The following is a 23,224-nucleotide window of genomic DNA, read 5'->3' on the forward strand; positions in this document are numbered from 1 at the left end:
TAAATAATCTGGTAAAAATGTGATTGTTTACTTCCGGTGCAGGTTACTTTCTTATATGCAATGAAATGTAGTGTGAAATTTTCACTGTAGCACTGGAAAGGATTAAACTTTATTCATGCAAAGTATTTCTTTGGTTGAAATAAAGGTAAATTCTGTACATTTTTTTTAAAAGTACCAATTTAACAAAGACTAATAGGGAAAAATCAATGGTGGTATTACACCTATTTAGGGAAACTACATGTGCACTCGTGACCTTATTGTACTTTCATTTTTAAAAGTTATTAATAAACCAGTTCATACATTGTAAACATGGACTATTCGGAATGGATTGAGACACAGAAAGCACGTTTGAGGTAAAATTGCCTTGAAATGGGGGTTTACGGGTGTTTTCTAAGTCAAATGGGTGGACAGACAAAGCTGTATTTAGTTTACTGTGTTAAATTTTAAATAATACCCTAACAGTTTTGTTTATACAACATGTGAATTTTTTATTTCAGTGTTCACATGTTCTGAAGAGCATTCTGTTGAAAAATCTTATATGTGAATTGGTCTGCAGATGACACTTCAGCATTAAAGTAAGTATCAACTATCATCATGTTTTTTGTGTTTTTTTTTGGCCGCATAAGTTTACAATTTGCCATTGTGCCATCTACATTTTGCACAGACAATAAATCATCTAAACACTTATTTGCCCTGGATTTATACACATCAGAATCCAGTCTCACATACTTAAACTTTATAATTCTTACCAATTATTTTTTGTACCAGCATTCCAAGGGACATAACCCTTTTTAAAAACATTTTGAGGTATTTTTTATTACTCTTTCTCCCCATTTTCTAATGTAAAATACAAGAAAGTGGACACTTTGTGTAAATCTATTAGAAATATACTGTTATGAGTAAATAAAAAGACTTTGATACCAGTAACAATAAATGTTTGACTGAAAGGGAACCGTTATTTGTCACACTAGGCGAACAGACTAAAAACTCGAGTTACACATAAGGGCTTCTAGAAACTTCCGTGTAGACTGTTAACATTTATAGAGACAGTTCTTTCAGCTAAAACTTTTTAATTATTGATTTAACATTACATTTATATCATTTTTGTGGGGAAATAATCACATTTGTTTTATTTTTTAGACAAAAGATATCAAGTTTTGATGAAAAAGGAAGGAAGGAGGAAAAATGGACCAAAACAGACCAAAACAGACCTTCAAATGAACTCTAAAAGGTGCAATAAAATTGTTTATCATCTAAAAGTTGTCTTTTGTATTCTATTTAATTGTTTGAATGCATAGATCATGAGTTTTTGATCAGATATTAGTCAACACTGCATTTTATAATGATACACTGAAATTTGGATTTGTCGAAGAAATTAGACTGAAATTGCCGTAGGATATGGCCTTACATTATAGTGATTTTCTCTGAAACTATAGATCTGACTGAGACAAAACTTGGCAGTTATGCTTGAAATAACTTGCAATTGGAGGGAAAAAAATCACATTAAGTTTATTTGACATTTAGGTGTTCTTTAGGTGTAATACCACCAAATCATGATACGCCACATCCGGTTGCATACGAAAGTAGGTCTAAAAAAATATTCCCTTGAATTTGACAGTTGTAGAAAATTAACCCTGCATTTCAATGCACTTAAATTTTTCTGAGTCATAAACATGTATGTTGGGTGTCTGAAAGCATCATTCTTTTTTTATTTGATGGTCTTATAAAATATTTTGGAAAGTTAAGGTTACATAGTTGCCAAAGCAGGTAACCAGTAAATAATCTGGTAAAAATGTGATTGTTTACTTCCGGTGCAGGTTACTTTCTTATATGCAATGAAATGTAGTGTGAAATTTTCACTGTAGCACTGGAAAGGATTAAACTTTATTCATGCAAAGTATTTCTTTGGTTGAAATAAAGGTAAATTCTGTACATTTTTTTTAAAAGTACCAATTTAACAAAGACTAATAGGGAAAAATCAATGGTGGTATTACACCTATTTAGGGAAACTACATGTGCACTCGTGACCTTATTGTACTTTCATTTTTAAAAGTTATTAATAAACCAGTTCATACATTGTAAACATGGACTATTCGGAATGGATTGAGACACAGAAAGCACGTTTGAGGTAAAATTGCCTTGAAATGGGGGTTTACGGGTGTTTTCTAAGTCAAATGGGTGGACAGACAAAGCTGTATTTAGTTTACTGTGTTAAATTTTAAATAATACCCTAACAGTTTTGTTTATACAACATGTGAATTTTTTATTTCAGTGTTCACATGTTCTGAAGAGCATTCTGTTGAAAAATCTTATATGTGAATTGGTCTGCAGATGACACTTCAGCATTAAAGTAAGTATCAACTATCATCATGTTTTTTGTGTTTTTTTTTGGCCGCATAAGTTTACAATTTGCCATTGTGCCATCTACATTTTGCACAGACAATAAATCATCTAAACACTTATTTGCCCTGGATTTATACACATCAGAATCCAGTCTCACATACTTAAACTTTATAATTCTTACCAATTATTTTTTGTACCAGCATTCCAAGGGACATAACCCTTTTTAAAAACATTTTGAGGTATTTTTTATTACTCTTTCTCCCCATTTTCTAATGTAAAATACAAGAAAGTGGACACTTTGTGTAAATCTATTAGAAATATACTGTTATGAGTAAATAAAAAGACTTTGATACCAGTAACAATAAATGTTTGACTGAAAGGGAACCGTTATTTGTCACACTAGGCGAACAGACTAAAAACTCGAGTTACACATAAGGGCTTCTAGAAACTTCCGTGTAGACTGTTAACATTTATAGAGACAGTTCTTTCAGCTAAAACTTTTTAATTATTGATTTAACATTACATTTATATCATTTTTGTGGGGAAATAATCACATTTGTTTTATTTTTTAGACAAAAGATATCAAGTTTTGATGAAAAAGGAAGGAAGGAGGAAAAATGGACCAAAACAGACCAAAACAGACCTTCAAATGAACTCTAAAAGGTGCAATAAAATTGTTTATCATCTAAAAGTTGTCTTTTGTATTCTATTTAATTGTTTGAATGCATAGATCATGAGTTTTTGATCAGATATTAGTCAACACTGCATTTTATAATGATACACTGAAATTTGGATTTGTCGAAGAAATTAGACTGAAATTGCCGTAGGATATGGCCTTACATTATAGTGATTTTCTCTGAAACTATAGATCTGACTGAGACAAAACTTGGCAGTTATGCTTGAAATAACTTGCAATTGGAGGGAAAAAAATCACATTAAGTTTATTTGACATTTAGGTGTTCTTTAGGTGTAATACCACCAAATCATGATACGCCACATCCGGTTGCATACGAAAGTAGGTCTAAAAAAATATTCCCTTGAATTTGACAGTTGTAGAAAATTAACCCTGCATTTCAATGCACTTAAATTTTTCTGAGTCATAAACATGTATGTTGGGTGTCTGAAAGCATCATTCTTTTTTTATTTGATGGTCTTATAAAATATTTTGGAAAGTTAAGGTTACATAGTTGCCAAAGCAGGTAACCAGTAAATAATCTGGTAAAAATGTGATTGTTTACTTCCGGTGCAGGTTACTTTCTTATATGCAATGAAATGTAGTGTGAAATTTTCACTGTAGCACTGGAAAGGATTAAACTTTATTCATGCAAAGTATTTCTTTGGTTGAAATAAAGGTAAATTCTGTACATTTTTTTTAAAAGTACCAATTTAACAAAGACTAATAGGGAAAAATCAATGGTGGTATTACACCTATTTAGGGAAACTACATGTGCACTCGTGACCTTATTGTACTTTCATTTTTAAAAGTTATTAATAAACCAGTTCATACATTGTAAACATGGACTATTCGGAATGGATTGAGACACAGAAAGCACGTTTGAGGTAAAATTGCCTTGAAATGGGGGTTTACGGGTGTTTTCTAAGTCAAATGGGTGGACAGACAAAGCTGTATTTAGTTTACTGTGTTAAATTTTAAATAATACCCTAACAGTTTTGTTTATACAACATGTGAATTTTTTATTTCAGTGTTCACATGTTCTGAAGAGCATTCTGTTGAAAAATCTTATATGTGAATTGGTCTGCAGATGACACTTCAGCATTAAAGTAAGTATCAACTATCATCATGTTTTTTGTGGTTTTTTTTGGCCGCATAAGTTTACAATTTGCCATTGTGCCATCTACATTTTGCACAGACAATAAATCATCTAAACACTTATTTGCCCTGGATTTATACACATCAGAATCCAGTCTCACATACTTAAACTTTATAATTCTTACCAATTATTTTTTGTACCAGCATTCCAAGGGACATAACCCTTTTTAAAAACATTTTGAGGTATTTTTTATTACTCTTTCTCCCCATTTTCTAATGTAAAATACAAGAAAGTGGACACTTTGTGTAAATCTATTAGAAATATACTGTTATGAGTAAATAAAAAGACTTTGATACCAGTAACAATAAATGTTTGACTGAAAGGGAACCGTTATTTGTCACACTAGGCGAACAGACTAAAAACTCGAGTTACACATAAGGGCTTCTAGAAACTTCCGTGTAGACTGTTAACATTTATAGAGACAGTTCTTTCAGCTAAAACTTTTTAATTATTGATTTAACATTACATTTATATCATTTTTGTGGGGAAATAATCACATTTGTTTTATTTTTTAGACAAAAGATATCAAGTTTTGATGAAAAAGGAAGGAAGGAGGAAAAATGGACCAAAACAGACCAAAACAGACCTTCAAATGAACTCTAAAAGGTGCAATAAAATTGTTTATCATCTAAAAGTTGTCTTTTGTATTCTATTTAATTGTTTGAATGCATAGATCATGAGTTTTTGATCAGATATTAGTCAACACTGCATTTTATAATGATACACTGAAATTTGGATTTGTCGAAGAAATTAGACTGAAATTGCCGTAGGATATGGCCTTACATTATAGTGATTTTCTCTGAAACTATAGATCTGACTGAGACAAAACTTGGCAGTTATGCTTGAAATAACTTGCAATTGGAGGGAAAAAAATCACATTAAGTTTATTTGACATTTAGGTGTTCTTTAGGTGTAATACCACCAAATCATGATACGCCACATCCGGTTGCATACGAAAGTAGGTCTAAAAAAATATTCCCTTGAATTTGACAGTTGTAGAAAATTAACCCTGCATTTCAATGCACTTAAATTTTTCTGAGTCATAAACATGTATGTTGGGTGTCTGAAAGCATCATTCTTTTTTTATTTGATGGTCTTATAAAATATTTTGGAAAGTTAAGGTTACATAGTTGCCAAAGCAGGTAACCAGTAAATAATCTGGTAAAAATGTGATTGTTTACTTCCGGTGCAGGTTACTTTCTTATATGCAATGAAATGTAGTGTGAAATTTTCACTGTAGCACTGGAAAGGATTAAACTTTATTCATGCAAAGTATTTCTTTGGTTGAAATAAAGGTAAATTCTGTACATTTTTTTTAAAAGTACCAATTTAACAAAGACTAATAGGGAAAAATCAATGGTGGTATTACACCTATTTAGGGAAACTACATGTGCACTCGTGACCTTATTGTACTTTCATTTTTAAAAGTTATTAATAAACCAGTTCATACATTGTAAACATGGACTATTCGGAATGGATTGAGACACAGAAAGCACGTTTGAGGTAAAATTGCCTTGAAATGGGGGTTTACGGGTGTTTTCTAAGTCAAATGGGTGGACAGACAAAGCTGTATTTAGTTTACTGTGTTAAATTTTAAATAATACCCTAACAGTTTTGTTTATACAACATGTGAATTTTTTATTTCAGTGTTCACATGTTCTGAAGAGCATTCTGTTGAAAAATCTTATATGTGAATTGGTCTGCAGATGACACTTCAGCATTAAAGTAAGTATCAACTATCATCATGTTTTTTGTGTTTTTTTTTGGCCGCATAAGTTTACAATTTGCCATTGTGCCATCTACATTTTGCACAGACAATAAATCATCTAAACACTTATTTGCCCTGGATTTATACACATCAGAATCCAGTCTCACATACTTAAACTTTATAATTCTTACCAATTATTTTTTGTACCAGCATTCCAAGGGACATAACCCTTTTTAAAAACATTTTGAGGTATTTTTTATTACTCTTTCTCCCCATTTTCTAATGTAAAATACAAGAAAGTGGACACTTTGTGTAAATCTATTAGAAATATACTGTTATGAGTAAATAAGAAGACTTTGATACCAGTAACAATAAATGTTTGACTGAAAGGGAACCGTTATTTGTCACACTAGGCGAACAGACTAAAAACTCGAGTTACACATAAGGGCTTCTAGAAACTTCCGTGTAGACTGTTAACATTTATAGAGACAGTTCTTTCAGCTAAAACTTTTTAATTATTGATTTAACATTACATTTATATCATTTTTGTGGGGAAATAATCACATTTGTTTTATTTTTTAGACAAAAGATATCAAGTTTTGATGAAAAAGGAAGGAAGGAGGAAAAATGGACCAAAACAGACCAAAACAGACCTTCAAATGAACTCTAAAAGGTGCAATAAAATTGTTTATCATCTAAAAGTTGTCTTTTGTATTCTATTTAATTGTTTGAATGCATAGATCATGAGTTTTTGATCAGATATTAGTCAACACTGCATTTTATAATGATACACTGAAATTTGGATTTGTCGAAGAAATTAGACTGAAATTGCCGTAGGATATGGCCTTACATTATAGTGATTTTCTCTGAAACTATAGATCTGACTGAGACAAAACTTGGCAGTTATGCTTGAAATAACTTGCAATTGGAGGGAAAAAAATCACATTAAGTTTATTTGACATTTAGGTGTTCTTTAGGTGTAATACCACCAAATCATGATACGCCACATCCGGTTGCATACGAAAGTAGGTCTAAAAAAATATTCCCTTGAATTTGACAGTTGTAGAAAATTAACCCTGCATTTCAATGCACTTAAATTTTTCTGAGTCATAAACATGTATGTTGGGTGTCTGAAAGCATCATTCTTTTTTTATTTGATGGTCTTATAAAATATTTTGGAAAGTTAAGGTTACATAGTTGCCAAAGCAGGTAACCAGTAAATAATCTGGTAAAAATGTGATTGTTTACTTCCGGTGCAGGTTACTTTCTTATATGCAATGAAATGTAGTGTGAAATTTTCACTGTAGCACTGGAAAGGATTAAACTTTATTCATGCAAAGTATTTCTTTGGTTGAAATAAAGGTAAATTCTGTACATTTTTTTTAAAAGTACCAATTTAACAAAGACTAATAGGGAAAAATCAATGGTGGTATTACACCTATTTAGGGAAACTACATGTGCACTCGTGACCTTATTGTACTTTCATTTTTAAAAGTTATTAATAAACCAGTTCATACATTGTAAACATGGACTATTCGGAATGGATTGAGACACAGAAAGCACGTTTGAGGTAAAATTGCCTTGAAATGGGGGTTTACGGGTGTTTTCTAAGTCAAATGGGTGGACAGACAAAGCTGTATTTAGTTTACTGTGTTAAATTTTAAATAATACCCTAACAGTTTTGTTTATACAACATGTGAATTTTTTATTTCAGTGTTCACATGTTCTGAAGAGCATTCTGTTGAAAAATCTTATATGTGAATTGGTCTGCAGATGACACTTCAGCATTAAAGTAAGTATCAACTATCATCATGTTTTTTGTGGTTTTTTTTGGCCGCATAAGTTTACAATTTGCCATTGTGCCATCTACATTTTGCACAGACAATAAATCATCTAAACACTTATTTGCCCTGGATTTATACACATCAGAATCCAGTCTCACATACTTAAACTTTATAATTCTTACCAATTATTTTTTGTACCAGCATTCCAAGGGACATAACCCTTTTTAAAAACATTTTGAGGTATTTTTTATTACTCTTTCTCCCCATTTTCTAATGTAAAATACAAGAAAGTGGACACTTTGTGTAAATCTATTAGAAATATACTGTTATGAGTAAATAAAAAGACTTTGATACCAGTAACAATAAATGTTTGACTGAAAGGGAACCGTTATTTGTCACACTAGGCGAACAGACTAAAAACTCGAGTTACACATAAGGGCTTCTAGAAACTTCCGTGTAGACTGTTAACATTTATAGAGACAGTTCTTTCAGCTAAAACTTTTTAATTATTGATTTAACATTACATTTATATCATTTTTGTGGGGAAATAATCACATTTGTTTTATTTTTTAGACAAAAGATATCAAGTTTTGATGAAAAAGGAAGGAAGGAGGAAAAATGGACCAAAACAGACCAAAACAGACCTTCAAATGAACTCTAAAAGGTGCAATAAAATTGTTTATCATCTAAAAGTTGTCTTTTGTATTCTATTTAATTGTTTGAATGCATAGATCATGAGTTTTTGATCAGATATTAGTCAACACTGCATTTTATAATGATACACTGAAATTTGGATTTGTCGAAGAAATTAGACTGAAATTGCCGTAGGATATGGCCTTACATTATAGTGATTTTCTCTGAAACTATAGATCTGACTGAGACAAAACTTGGCAGTTATGCTTGAAATAACTTGCAATTGGAGGGAAAAAAATCACATTAAGTTTATTTGACATTTAGGTGTTCTTTAGGTGTAATACCACCAAATCATGATACGCCACATCCGGTTGCATACGAAAGTAGGTCTAAAAAAATATTCCCTTGAATTTGACAGTTGTAGAAAATTAACCCTGCATTTCAATGCACTTAAATTTTTCTGAGTCATAAACATGTATGTTGGGTGTCTGAAAGCATCATTCTTTTTTTATTTGATGGTCTTATAAAATATTTTGGAAAGTTAAGGTTACATAGTTGCCAAAGCAGGTAACCAGTAAATAATCTGGTAAAAATGTGATTGTTTACTTCCGGTGCAGGTTACTTTCTTATATGCAATGAAATGTAGTGTGAAATTTTCACTGTAGCACTGGAAAGGATTAAACTTTATTCATGCAAAGTATTTCTTTGGTTGAAATAAAGGTAAATTCTGTACATTTTTTTTAAAAGTACCAATTTAACAAAGACTAATAGGGAAAAATCAATGGTGGTATTACACCTATTTAGGGAAACTACATGTGCACTCGTGACCTTATTGTACTTTCATTTTTAAAAGTTATTAATAAACCAGTTCATACATTGTAAACATGGACTATTCGGAATGGATTGAGACACAGAAAGCACGTTTGAGGTAAAATTGCCTTGAAATGGGGGTTTACGGGTGTTTTCTAAGTCAAATGGGTGGACAGACAAAGCTGTATTTAGTTTACTGTGTTAAATTTTAAATAATACCCTAACAGTTTTGTTTATACAACATGTGAATTTTTTATTTCAGTGTTCACATGTTCTGAAGAGCATTCTGTTGAAAAATCTTATATGTGAATTGGTCTGCAGATGACACTTCAGCATTAAAGTAAGTATCAACTATCATCATGTTTTTTGTGTTTTTTTTTGGCCGCATAAGTTTACAATTTGCCATTGTGCCATCTACATTTTGCACAGACAATAAATCATCTAAACACTTATTTGCCCTGGATTTATACACATCAGAATCCAGTCTCACATACTTAAACTTTATAATTCTTACCAATTATTTTTTGTACCAGCATTCCAAGGGACATAACCCTTTTTAAAAACATTTTGAGGTATTTTTTATTACTCTTTCTCCCCATTTTCTAATGTAAAATACAAGAAAGTGGACACTTTGTGTAAATCTATTAGAAATATACTGTTATGAGTAAATAAAAAGACTTTGATACCAGTAACAATAAATGTTTGACTGAAAGGGAACCGTTATTTGTCACACTAGGCGAACAGACTAAAAACTCGAGTTACACATAAGGGCTTCTAGAAACTTCCGTGTAGACTGTTAACATTTATAGAGACAGTTCTTTCAGCTAAAACTTTTTAATTATTGATTTAACATTACATTTATATCATTTTTGTGGGGAAATAATCACATTTGTTTTATTTTTTAGACAAAAGATATCAAGTTTTGATGAAAAAGGAAGGAAGGAGGAAAAATGGACCAAAACAGACCAAAACAGACCTTCAAATGAACTCTAAAAGGTGCAATAAAATTGTTTATCATCTAAAAGTTGTCTTTTGTATTCTATTTAATTGTTTGAATGCATAGATCATGAGTTTTTGATCAGATATTAGTCAACACTGCATTTTATAATGATACACTGAAATTTGGATTTGTCGAAGAAATTAGACTGAAATTGCCGTAGGATATGGCCTTACATTATAGTGATTTTCTCTGAAACTATAGATCTGACTGAGACAAAACTTGGCAGTTATGCTTGAAATAACTTGCAATTGGAGGGAAAAAAATCACATTAAGTTTATTTGACATTTAGGTGTTCTTTAGGTGTAATACCACCAAATCATGATACGCCACATCCGGTTGCATACGAAAGTAGGTCTAAAAAAATATTCCCTTGAATTTGACAGTTGTAGAAAATTAACCCTGCATTTCAATGCACTTAAATTTTTCTGAGTCATAAACATGTATGTTGGGTGTCTGAAAGCATCATTCTTTTTTTATTTGATGGTCTTATAAAATATTTTGGAAAGTTAAGGTTACATAGTTGCCAAAGCAGGTAACCAGTAAATAATCTGGTAAAAATGTGATTGTTTACTTCCGGTGCAGGTTACTTTCTTATATGCAATGAAATGTAGTGTGAAATTTTCACTGTAGCACTGGAAAGGATTAAACTTTATTCATGCAAAGTATTTCTTTGGTTGAAATAAAGGTAAATTCTGTACATTTTTTTTAAAAGTACCAATTTAACAAAGACTAATAGGGAAAAATCAATGGTGGTATTACACCTTAACTGTTTGTCATATGTCCATTGTCCTTGACCTCATTTCCATCAAGGATTTATACTATACAAATCCTTGTTTCTTTTCACAGTGCTCAAAAATAGTAAAAAAAATTGTCATGTTAATTTCTCACATACTTTGAGTAATATGATAACTATATTTGATATAAATAGATAGAAACTTTACATAGCAAAATGATCAACAAGTAAGCAAAATTCTGTCTAAATTCTTGGTTTACTTTTTATAGTTGGTTTGCCTTACTTGAAATTTGTATTACTGGTTTTTGTGTTTAGGGCAAAAACTATTAAAGAAAATAGAGAGAACTTTAAACAGAAATTAACAGCAAAAAAAACAAGATCAACATTTTTTTTTTTTAAAACATGAATTATATTCTAGTCCACAATGTTGTTGAAAATTCTCAATGACCAAGGTGAGTGACACAGGCTCTTTAGACAGGGTTTTAAGTTTGTTTTTCTTTCAGAACTTTATAATTATATACATATTAATATGTAGATCAGATCACAGGCGCTTGGGTCTATGATACAGATTTTTTTTTATTTTTTATTTTTTATTAAAATATTCAATTTTCTATATTTATAATACATATCTATCACTTCTGTGCATGTTTCTTAGTATGGATAGTAAAATTTGGTATTTTCTCTGGGTCGTTTAAATCACTCGAAACTAGGTGTTTCTTAGTATGGATAGTAAAATTTGGTATTTTCTCTGGGTCGTTTAAATCACTCGAAACTAGGTGAGACATGCACAGAAGTGATAGATATGTATTATAAATATAGAAAATTGAATATTTTAATAAAAAAAAAAAATTAAAAAAAAATCTGTATCATAGACCCAAGCGCCTGTGGATCAGATAAAATAAACAATATACATGTAAGAAATATACTAGTAGAGCCTTACACCAGAATCTGAAAATTGTTTATTATTAGTTTATTAAAACAAAGTAGAAACACTAACTTATAAAGTATAAAAAAGAAGATTTGGTATGATTGCCAATGAGACAACTCTTCACAAGAGACACAGAAATTAACAAATATAGGTCACCATGCAGCCTTAAACAAACAAAGCCCATACTGCATAGTTTCATATAAAAGTTCCAGAAATGGCAAATGTAAAACAAGAAAACTAACAGCCTATGTGCAATATAATGAACGAGAAACGAATATGATACATACATGTAGTTTTGTTGTTATGCCCCACCTACGATAGTAGAGAGGCATTATGTTTTCTGGTCTGTGCCTCCGTTCGTTCGTCCCGCTCCAGGTTAAAGTTTTTGGTCAAGGTAGTTTTTGATGAAGCTGAAGTCCAATCAATTTGAAACTTAGTACACTACTTGTTGCTTATGATATGATCTTTCTAAATTTAAAGCCAAATTAGACATTTGACCCCAATTTTACGATCCACTGAACATATAGAAAATGAAAGTGCGAGTTTCAGGTTAAAGTTTTTGGTCAAGGTAGTTTTTGATGAAGCTGATGTCCAATCAACTTGAAACTTAGTACACTTGTTGCCTATGATATGATCTTTCTAATTTTAATGCCAAATTAGATTTTCTACCCAATTTCACGGTCCATTGAACATCGATGTGAGTGGGGCATCCTTGTACTTAGGACACATTCTTGTTGTTAATATATATATATTATGTTTTAAAAAAGAATCGAAATTTTATGATTACATGTCATGTCCCCTTAACATCCTGAATAAGCCACTTCATAAATCTTTCCGACTTTAACTGTTCTACTTGCTTTTCGGTACCATCCTATATAGAGTTGACCTGTTGGAGTGAATGCAAAGGAGAACGGACATAATACACCTATGTCTTTAGTGTCAAACCATGACACAAGGTTTTCCTTACTATCTAGAATATGTATGACATAAGTTTACAAAACAGTCACTATAACATTGTCTGTTGGAATTGTCACGATTCTTTTGGGTTTTAATCGTTTGTTCTTATTTATTTCAGAATGGCCTCTGAAAGAATTGATTGTGTCACTTTCTGGTGTCAATACTTCCTGATGACAAATAATTCCTACTTTTTGGTGTGGTTTCTGTTTCCCTTAGCCCCTATTTGTGACATTTTGTTTCTGAACCTCGTGAACCAATATTGTTAAAATATTGGAAATTTATGCGACTGTCGTAAAAGTGAGAGGTTTAGCGCTATAACAACAGATTAAATTCACCATTTTCTACATTTGAAAATTCTTGGACCAAGTCAGGAATATGACAGATGTTGTCCATTCATCTTTGTTCATTTGATTTTGCCATTTTGCAATGGATTTTCTGTTTTGATTTTTCCTCGGAGTTTAGTATTTTTGTGATTTTACTTTCGACTACTCTCCTTTTGGTCTGTTCTTATTTCACCAACGTCAAAATCAATAACGAAATATAAATATGTTCACGGGGTAAAATTGTAAATAGTTATGAAAAAAATAAAGAAGAAAAGCATAATATGCAGAACATTTCGGTGTGACGACAATTTGGGTGCAATATAAAGTAGCACGATAATGCAGGCCACAGATCTTGTTTACATGCGAAGAAGGCATACCACAATGAAATAAATATCTCAACTTTATAATAAAGTGCAATGACTTATCCTCGCGTATAACTTGAAGGTAGGAAAATTTTGTATACATTGGTAAATACTGCTTTATATTATATATTTGAATTGAAATACTTTAACTTTTAATCAAAATTTTAAAATTTCAAAGTGCCATTCAAAATATAACACCGTTTCAAAAACGATAATATTTCGGCTATTATGCTTGCTCGATGTTGTGTAGAATATTTAAACAAATTTATTTATACATATCTAAATTCAAACACAACAGAAACAGATAAATTGGATTTAAAAAGTTCACAATCGATAACTTTCAACGATCAAAATGTGAATATATCTATTGGTGTTGGATCATAAACCTGTTTCATATGTAAGTAAAATCATGTTTATTTCTTCATTTCCTTCTACTGGTTACATGAATTTATATTTTCCGAACATTGTCATATTAAAAAAATGCTTCTTCACATATTCTGATGAAGAAGAAAAAACCGTCAGTTTACAATTAAATTAATAACATACAAAAAGCAATTAACCAAGTGGTTATAAAGGTTGGTGCCGTTTTCTTTTTTCACACCAATTTTTGCAAAAATATCTGAAGAAAAAGTTTAAAGTAACGAAAAAGATATGTTCTAGCATTATATATTTTTTGTCATCTGATATCTTGATCTTTTGTCACAATGAACTAACTTTATTATTATGTCCATATATACATATCGCGATTTTATACATTCTGATCTATTTAATGCTCCAAACGCCCAAAAAAACTAAGAAAGAATTAGACTTTTGATCTGATATTTGAAAAGGACTTTTACCACATCGTTTGGTCAGTTATAGGCACAATAAAACCGTTTTATCAACATGATCCAAAAACTTGCAGATTCATGAGTACTGTTGTCAGCTGTTTCATAAATTATTCCCTGTGTAATAAATAACAGATTGAATACTTTTTCTATAGATTTTAAAAACATATAGAAGAACCAGTGAGGGTGGGGAGTTATGGGCTGTCCGAAGATAATCCATCATGGATTTATATATCGAGTTATATTTACTTTTTGATGTCCCCAAATTTCAGGGAATAATTTTTGTCTGCATTTATTGACTTTAAGTTGGTGTTCGAGACGAGAAACGAAATATTTTAAAAATATGACTGGATGGGCCTTGAAAATAAATTAATTCATTTACAATATGTACAGCAGCATTTAATCTTGTATTTCTTAGAAAATTCCCTTTCTTCTTCTGCATATTTTTAAATGAATCCTTTCCAATAAAAATGTATCACGGTTGAAATAAAAGAAATTTAAGATATGGAAAGAGAGCACCGGTATAGATCCGACTTTCTAGCGCCATCCAATTTCCAGGCCTCGTTTCAGCAACATGGTTTATCGCAGTGTAAACTTAGAGAAAAATTCTAATTGACCAATCCAATTCAAGTATTTATAGATAATTATGCAAATCATATTAGAATTATATGCAATTGTTGTTTTCTATATCGATGTAATGCATAGGCTTCATGCACATGCATAACAAAATCCAGGAAAATTTTTCTTTGATTTGATTTTTTTAATTATTGAATTTGTTAAATTTTATGTGGGGCATTTATAAGTATGAATGTAGTGGTTTTTTTGTCTGTTATTTTCAAGTTTGAATTAAGGTTTATTTTTGTTTAACCTTATCTCGATTATCAGACATTTAAACATATTTACTAGTACTAATTTTCATGGTGGCGGCAGTAGCTCCAATCTCTATTATCCCTAAAAATGTTACATGACTTTGCTGTTTTTCTTTCACAGTGTATTGAAAAACCACTATGTCCGGCTTGATGACCAATAAACTCGACCATTTGTTTAAAGCACTGACAGAAAATGCACCGATAACAAAGGATTTAATTGCAGAGGCCAAACAGGAATACACAAAATTAAGGGTGAGATTTTGGTGATATATATAGAACAGATTAGATTTTAGGTTTTTATATTATTCGGATTTTTTGTTTTGCGCACATACGCATTAAATGTTTTAATTAAATTTCATAGTAAAAAATATTCGTTCGCATTTTGCCTTAAATTTTTAGACTTTGAACATGAAATTCCTCCATAATGCGGAGAACAAAGGAGACGTTTTTCAACAGTGAGATTGTTTCGATAAATCTATACCAAAATTACTGAATATGGACTGTAAGTCATCAAAAGTATTGTCAGACAATGGATGCAGTATGATGGGTTTTCTTGGCTGCATTGTTTTAAATATTGGTTAGGTTTTCCAAGTTCTTCGAACATACATTTTGACCTGCTGTATAGCATAACACAAAGATAAAGTAACTTTTTTCTTACATTTTTCTTTTTTCATAGCTTTCAGCACAAAACGGCGAAAAGCTAAAACATGGTTCGTCGGCAAAATCTCTGAAAATAACAGATGGGCAAAACACGTGTCCCAACTGTCAGGAGCCTATAACATCACACAATGATCTTTTATCAGAAATAAGACAGCTTCAGACAGAACTAAATCTTAAGTCACAAATGTGTGTTGATTTACAAGAGCAAATTAGACGTCGTCAAATTGAGCAAAACATACACAGGTTTGTTAGTGTTCCATAGTGTTTCATTTCAACATAATTTAGTCTATGACAAATGATGATCTATAACCGTCTTTACATAAAAACAAAAACAAATAGAATGACGCAACGGACTATAATACATCAATTTTGAAAAAAATGATAAACAATATTTTTTCTACAAATGTAGGCTAAGTATGCCTTTCTTTTGACAAGATAATTGAATCTGTTTCTGTAAACAAGCTTTTCGAATATGAATGATATGAAAATAAGATGATATGATATGATTTCCAATGTCTCTATTTGTGAATTTGGTTTTTAGTGAACAACCTAAATTTGCCGATTTGAATGACCCAAATCGAGCATTAAAAGTTGGAGAAATGTACTCGCAGTTGTACGACAACCAATGGATGGAGGCTTATCAATACTTAGATAACATAATGAACCTACGAGAAGACAAGATATTGGAGATACTACAGAGAATAATCAGGGTATAGGACAACTTTTTATTACTCTCAAAAGTATTTTGATAGTCTCGTTGCGATGAATTCTAGGAGGTAAGACTAGACGCGCTGTATCTGTCGGAAACAATTAATAAAGTTCGTGATTAGATTAGTTCAAGTCCTGGTATGTTTGCATTTGTATTTGTACCCTTATCAGTTATTGATACATAGGTACACTGATAGGCGAAACATGTTTCTGTTTTAACAGTTTATTGAGATGAAATTTTAGTGACCAGTGGCTTGTAAAAAAAGCAATCTTACATGTTAGATTATGTTACGATCGAAATTGATATTATTAAAAAATACACTGAACTGTTCATGACTTTTAATGAAAACAAATGAAAGGAATTCTTCGCAATACGTCAGAGAGACATCAAACGTCGACATAAAACCAATGTTCTTGAGGAAACGATGGTAGTCCGTCAGAAGGGGACGATAAATGGCTGACCCGTGTTAAGAGAGAGCCATATCTCTTGCACGTAAAAGACACCCTTGTACATTTCAAAAAAGAGTAGGTTTATGCCGCTACAAGGCAGCACTCGCACCAGCAAAATGGAAAGGGAATTAATATAAGTTGCAAAAAATTGTTTTTCAATCCATGGTTTCAACTAATAAAACCAAAAGACGATTAGAGCCTTACATAGGTCTTGGATGGAGAGTTGTCTCATTTGGCAATCATACCACATCTTCTTATATCTATTTGAAAATGGATAATTCATTTGCCCACACAAAATATCAAGCTCCAAACCGCCCCGAAACTAGCAAAACTTGTAAATAAATCTAACACAGACGTTAAAAATCTACTAACAACACCGACTCCGAAAATGACAAACACTCAACTAATCAAACTAACGACTTGTTTATATAAGAATGGGGGGGGGACAACATTATAAATTGCATGCGTCCGAAACGCTTTTCTGGATTCAACTTCATCATAAACACCAAAGCCGAATAATTGAAAGCCAAGGACGTAAACAAGAAACAGTCGGAGAGATAAATTACCAAAAAGAACTTAACTCATCTACAGTCAATTTTGAATGAGGAAGCCGAAACCTACATACCGACCGTGCAAGGGCTGTATTGCCAGTCAAGGTCGTTTAAAACTTCCATTTGTTGTTTCTTCATAATTCAAAATTTTATAAGCGGTGGTTTTCTCGTATGACTTAGTCCGGTTTCCTCCATCAACGAAACACGACTGCCCCCTCTCAAATTGCATCTAATGAAACGATTTTCATACAATCTCAGTCACTCTAAGTACAAAATGTATTCTATAAAAGTAAAGAATTTTAAACAAGATTATTACTCTCAAAACTTCATCATGTCGTGAATCCTTTTAAAGATATCATCCCCAAAAATCTTCATTCCAATAGACCACATATAAATAAGGAGCTTGGAAAAAAACTGGCAATTGCTGTTCGCGATGAAATGGACGTTTTACTTAAATAGTTTCCTTGCCATGTCTTCACTCCGTTCAAATGTTGGGCCGGAATATTACCCGAAAAAATGTGTTTTTCAATGTAGAAGTGGTATCATTGCGTTGTTTTCTCTTCTTTTAAAGGGAGCATATGTGTTTTGTGAAGATATAGCCAAAACTCAGTTGATTAACCTTGGTGGGGAAATAAGCTGCCCGCTCTCAACGGTAAGCTAATGTTCATGTTGATAAAAATGTACAGTAACAAAAGGATAAATACGTACAGTAACAAAACGATAAATACGTTCAGTAACAAAATGATAAATACGTACAGTAACAAACGATAAAAATGTACAGTAACAAAATGATAAATACGTACAGTAACAAAAGATAAAAATGTACAGAACAAAACGATAAATACGTACAGTAACAAAATGATAAATACGTACAGTAACAAACGATAAAAATGTACAGAACAAAACGATAAATACGTACAGTAACAAAATGATAAATACGTACAGTAACAAACGATAAAAATGTACAGTAACAAAATGATAAATACGTACAGTAACAAAATGATAAATACTTACAGTAACAAACGATAAAAATGTACAGTAACAAAAGGATAAATACGTACAGTAACAAAATGATAAATACGTACAGTAACAAACGATAAAAATGTACAGAACAAAACGATAAATACGTACATTATCAACTGAAATTATTCTTCTGGTACTCCAATGAATGGAGGAAATATTTTCTAAAAGAGATAACGGTAAAAAACATCGTAAAACAAATATTCTACTTTCGAACTTGCAAAACTGGTGGATTAAATTGAGCAGATCTTTATTTGCTCCCATTTTTTTATAATTATTTGGTCAGACTAGGTCAAAACTGAGAAACAAATCCAAAGTAAGGCATCTACGGGTAACTTACAGCTCATTCGACAAAATATACATATATCATAGAAACATAAAAGTTAGAGCCTTTTTTTTGTGTACTGTAATGTTATTCCATATGTTACCATTTTTTTATGATTACCATTCATATAAATTTTATTTTTTTCATCAGTGGACTGAGAACAAACGGGTTCAAATGCTTGAAAATGGAGTCGATGTTTCCGGTAAATTGGCAGAACTAACAAAAACGTACAGAAAAACTTCTTCAACAGAATGTGTTCCTAATTTGCAGAAGGTAAATGTTTCTCGTATCACTGAAGGGCGATTTATAATTCATAACTTATGTGTCTGATATTCCGACATTACTCTGACGTCCAACGGCTGTTTTGCCAGACAAGATGGGGCGTTCCCACGGCCCCAGCTTGTCTGGCAAAACAGCCGTTGGACGTCAGAGTAAAACAGCCGTTGGACGTCAGAGGAAAACAGCCGTTGGACGTCAGAGTAATCTCGGACTAGCAACACAGCGCCCAGCTGTACCGTCAAAGGGGACCATTTTGTCGTCTTCGTCGTGAAAGTCACATCATTAATCCGTAACTGACGGTTAAATTAACAAAATTCAAACAAGCTTTTACAATTCTTCTACATGGCCTGAAGTTGTCTACCTTCTATTCAATTTTCTTATCTGATGGAGTTTTGTCCAAATCAAATCATCAGTTTAACCATTTCTACTTATTATATAATGGTTCAATGATCACATCCTTTCAAACCATATATTGGCTCTTTTTCTCTAAAAAAAATAATTACCGATGTACCTTGATATGAAGCAAAGGTACCCAATTCTCATTTTTTTAAATATTAATTGTTTCCGAAATTCCGATTTATTTCGATTCCGCGATTGTCTTTCACGTTGAAACCTGTAGTATTAAAATTTCATAAAATTATCTGCAAAATGGTGTAAAACATGCAAATTGCTGCTGTCAGGATCATTTGAAGCAGGCCATCCGTTTAGATCAAATCATTTCGTCATCTCACAGCGAAATGACCAGGTTGATTCAATGAAATCGTAGGGATTTTTCAAATTATATGTATTTCGGTTTCCGATTAATGATAATTCATGTTCTGGACCATATGTCACGAACTCAGAGCATACGTACATGTGTGCATGGTCATGACTTGTTGTGTCTTGTGTACTAAACTTTTTAATGGCATGGCAATAGATAATTCTATGTTTCCAAATCTATCTGATACTCAAAAACTAGTAGTCCTACTAAATACTTTTAATAGAAGCCAAGCGAAAAAAACAGGTTCCTTTATAAAACAATCTTTAGAGCTGAGGACAGGGACTCCGAGGCTTGGTTAGTTTGATATGTGTGTGTTCAACTCGGTTGTTACTTTTGTTTATGTCACAAATATAACGTTACTTTATTTGTCTGTGTGTCTTTTATTTTTTAACCATGGCGTTGTCATTTAATTTTCGATCTATGAGTTTTATTGTTCCTTTGGTATCTATCGCCCCTCCTTTAGTTATAAACGGATAGGACACTAAAGGTTATAACCCCCTTTGCATCAGCACACAGCTCATATTCCGAACCCAAATCTTATCTTTACATATTGATTGAATTTTAGAAGATCTGAGATCTTGGCTATAATCAATTTAAAGCTGTTTATCTTGCGACATTTTCGCCCACAAGAAAAACAGCAGGTGTTTTTTTAATGGACCTTTGTTTTATAAGTGCTAAAATTATCAATTCAGATCGAAGAGAAAAAAATCTGTTTTCAATTTATTTTCATTCAATTAGTTTGCACTTTTTCTTAATCATACGATTTATTTTTTTAAGATCGAATAAATAATATTTAAGAAATTTAAATTAAAAAAAAGAAGGTTCAGCAATGATCAAAGATCCTGTGAGTTAAGCAATTATGAGATTCTTTTTTTAGTTATTTATTTTTGAAATGATTAATAAAAGTGGACCACGTAAAGATGAGTTTTAGCCCTGTTATATGACCTGTAAGACGTACATTAAGATTTGATAGACGCATTATTAAAAGGATACTAAAACATTTTTATACAATTATATGCGTTGTTAGTTTCATTGTCGTTTTTAATATTTATTTAAGTAGTTGAGTATTATTAGTCTTTTTCAGATGTCATTTTACCAACTTTCTTTGAAGGCAAAGAATATCGAAACGAACATGTGGTAAGGTATGCTGAAAGATGTATAGCTGTCACGTGGTATATGACGCTGCAAGATCCTCCTATGTTCCTATTGTCAAAAATTATCAGAAAGGCGGACTTTGATTCAGATTTATTCCGTCCATATACAAAATCAGGCGACAAATATGACTTTTTAGTGTGGCCTTCGTTAGTACTTCACGAGAACGGCCCAGTTGTTGTGAAAGGCGTGGCTCAACCATTAGATAGTGCTATTTCTCCTTTATCACTCAGAAGTCAGAAAACACCTGTCACGACAACAAGAAATGTTCCAGTAAAACGGGTTGACAGTAACAACCCAGCTTTGAAAGGAACTCCATGGGGATCACAAGAATTCAACAATGATCCAAACGCGCCTTCTCCGTCAATAGATCTTCCACAAACTCCTGTGTCGGCTCATACTCCAAGAGATGAACATCAGAAGGAAGCACCTATAATCACTTATCCATCAACTCCGAGAAAAACAGATAAAGAAATCTTAACAGCAACATGGAAACAAGACACCAATAAGTCTGGAAATTAATCAAACTTCTAGTTATTTCTTGATTACAATAAAGTTCACTTTGATATAGGTTTTGCAGTAAAACATATCCGGTATTAAAATATTGATCTCAATAAAATAAAATATTGATCGCCTGAATTATGTTCATGGAAGGGCACGGATTTTCAATCTTTTCTTCAATCTACTAAACCCCACCTCTGTGTGTACTTTGGAACGTTAGGTATGACAAATTATGAAAGGATGATTTCTAAACAGATCACCAACTCATAAAAGCCTGAAGATGGCCCAAACCCAGATAGGTAGAAAAAGTACCGGCAATATGCTTTTTGTTTAAAACCAAGAACTGAATTCTATAAATGCTCCTTGTTGATATCTGGTAATACTGTTTGAACAATATGTTAACCCAATTGAACATTTTAAAATTATATACTGAAAATAATTTTGTTTAATTCTTATATAATTGTTTATTATTTGTATTATTATTTATGTTGTCGATTTATTTAATCTATGTTGTAATATCATACAGGTCTTTATCAATTCCTTTTTATAAAGTAACAAGTGTGGACACAGATGAGTGTGGATAGTATGTATGGATGTTTGACAGTGTCTTATGACAAAATGAGTTCTATGTTTTTTCTATATGGTGTTATTAACTATGTTGCACGATGACAACCAATCTGAGCATTATGAGTGTTATTTATTAATTTTTTTATGCCCCCACCTACAATAGATGATGGGCATTATGTTTTCTGGTCTGTGGGTCCGTTCGTTCGTTTGTCCCGCTTTAGGTTAAAGTTTTTGGTCAAGGTAGTTTTTGATGAAGCTGAAGTCCAATCAACTCGAAACTTAGTACACATGTTCATTATGATATGATCTTTCTAATTTTAAAGCCAAATTAGACTTTTGACCCCAATTTCACGGTACATTGAACATAGAAAATGAAAGTGGGAGTTTCAGGTTAAAGTTTTTGGTCAAAGTAGTTTTTGATGAAGCTGAAGTCCAATCAACTTGAAACTTAGTACACTTGTTGCATATGATATGATCTTTCTAATTTCAAAACTCATAACTGTTCCAAAAGTAATCTGATAGAATTTCAAGCATTTTAAGCCAATATTATCAACATCTACTAATGAGTCTTAATATGTCTACATATCTAAACAGTCATAGTATTCAACAGGTAATTCAAAATTATTCCTTTTCATTTTTTTTTGTTATACGGATACACATTTGAGTGATACATGTACCAATACAATATTTGTTGTGGTATGAAAGTGCAGTAATTAGCATTTACTGTAACTATGTTAATTCACACAAATTGAAAAATAAACAAATGAATGGACCAGATGCTCCGCAGAGCCCAGCTTTATACACCTGCAGAGGTCGAAGCCTGAACAGTTGGGGCTAGTATTGACAAAACATTCAAGCTGGAAACAGCTCTGAGTTTGGATTGTGATTAAATAGATGACACAGCTTAGGTTTCTGACACAGAATGAATGTGGTCTAATGAACTTAAAATATTTGTTTTGCTTTTGGGATAGGAGCAATTCACTATGCTGTTGAATATTAATCCTTTCAAACAAAAATATCTGAAGAAATTTTCTTTTTAATTTCTGAAATGAGAAACATTTAGAGGAGACAAACTTCAGTTAAGAGATCAGAAACTAAAAAAATGTATAATTTTTCCATTTGTAAAAGGGCATACCCTAGAA

At 31.8% G+C, this 23,224-nt stretch overlaps 1 protein-coding gene and 1 long non-coding RNA gene across 6 annotated transcripts; both read left to right on the forward strand.

Annotated features, from left to right (window-relative positions):
• Window positions 1-10,153, forward strand: LOC134715400 (uncharacterized). 4 transcript variants are annotated; one of them, XR_010106691.1, is made up of 13 exons: window positions 1-145; window positions 498-575; window positions 1,141-1,231; window positions 2,273-2,350; window positions 2,916-3,006; window positions 4,048-4,125; window positions 4,691-4,781; window positions 5,823-5,900; window positions 6,466-6,556; window positions 7,598-7,675; window positions 8,241-8,331; window positions 9,373-9,450; window positions 10,016-10,153. It is a non-coding gene; the product is annotated as an uncharacterized LOC134715400 (long non-coding RNA). The 4 variants fall into 4 exon arrangements; XR_010106692.1 differs by lacking the exon at window positions 1-145 and adding an exon at window positions 257-353; XR_010106693.1 differs by lacking the exons at window positions 1-145; window positions 498-575; window positions 1,141-1,231 and adding an exon at window positions 1,770-1,920.
• A 3,242-nt stretch (window positions 10,154-13,395) lies between these two features.
• On the forward strand, window positions 13,396-22,051 carry LOC134715401 (uncharacterized). Of its 2 annotated transcripts, none has more exons than XM_063577554.1 (7): window positions 13,396-13,495; window positions 15,231-15,361; window positions 15,786-16,012; window positions 16,311-16,479; window positions 18,050-18,130; window positions 18,974-19,096; window positions 20,937-22,051. In XM_063577554.1, the coding sequence occupies exons 2-7, from the start codon at window positions 15,248-15,250 to the stop codon at window positions 21,534-21,536; spliced, it is 1,314 nt and encodes a 437-aa protein (XP_063433624.1). In that variant the 5' UTR covers window positions 13,396-13,495; window positions 15,231-15,247; the 3' UTR covers window positions 21,537-22,051. The 2 variants fall into 2 exon arrangements, with proteins under 2 accessions (XP_063433624.1, XP_063433623.1); XM_063577553.1 differs by lacking the exon at window positions 13,396-13,495 and adding an exon at window positions 13,697-13,810 and having other exon boundaries at window positions 20,937-22,050.
• Window positions 22,052-23,224: the final 1,173 nt, after the last annotated feature.

Source organism: Mytilus trossulus, chromosome 4 (assembly GCF_036588685.1).
Source record: "Mytilus trossulus isolate FHL-02 chromosome 4, PNRI_Mtr1.1.1.hap1, whole genome shotgun sequence".
Lineage (NCBI taxonomy): Eukaryota > Metazoa > Mollusca > Bivalvia > Mytilida > Mytilidae > Mytilus > Mytilus trossulus.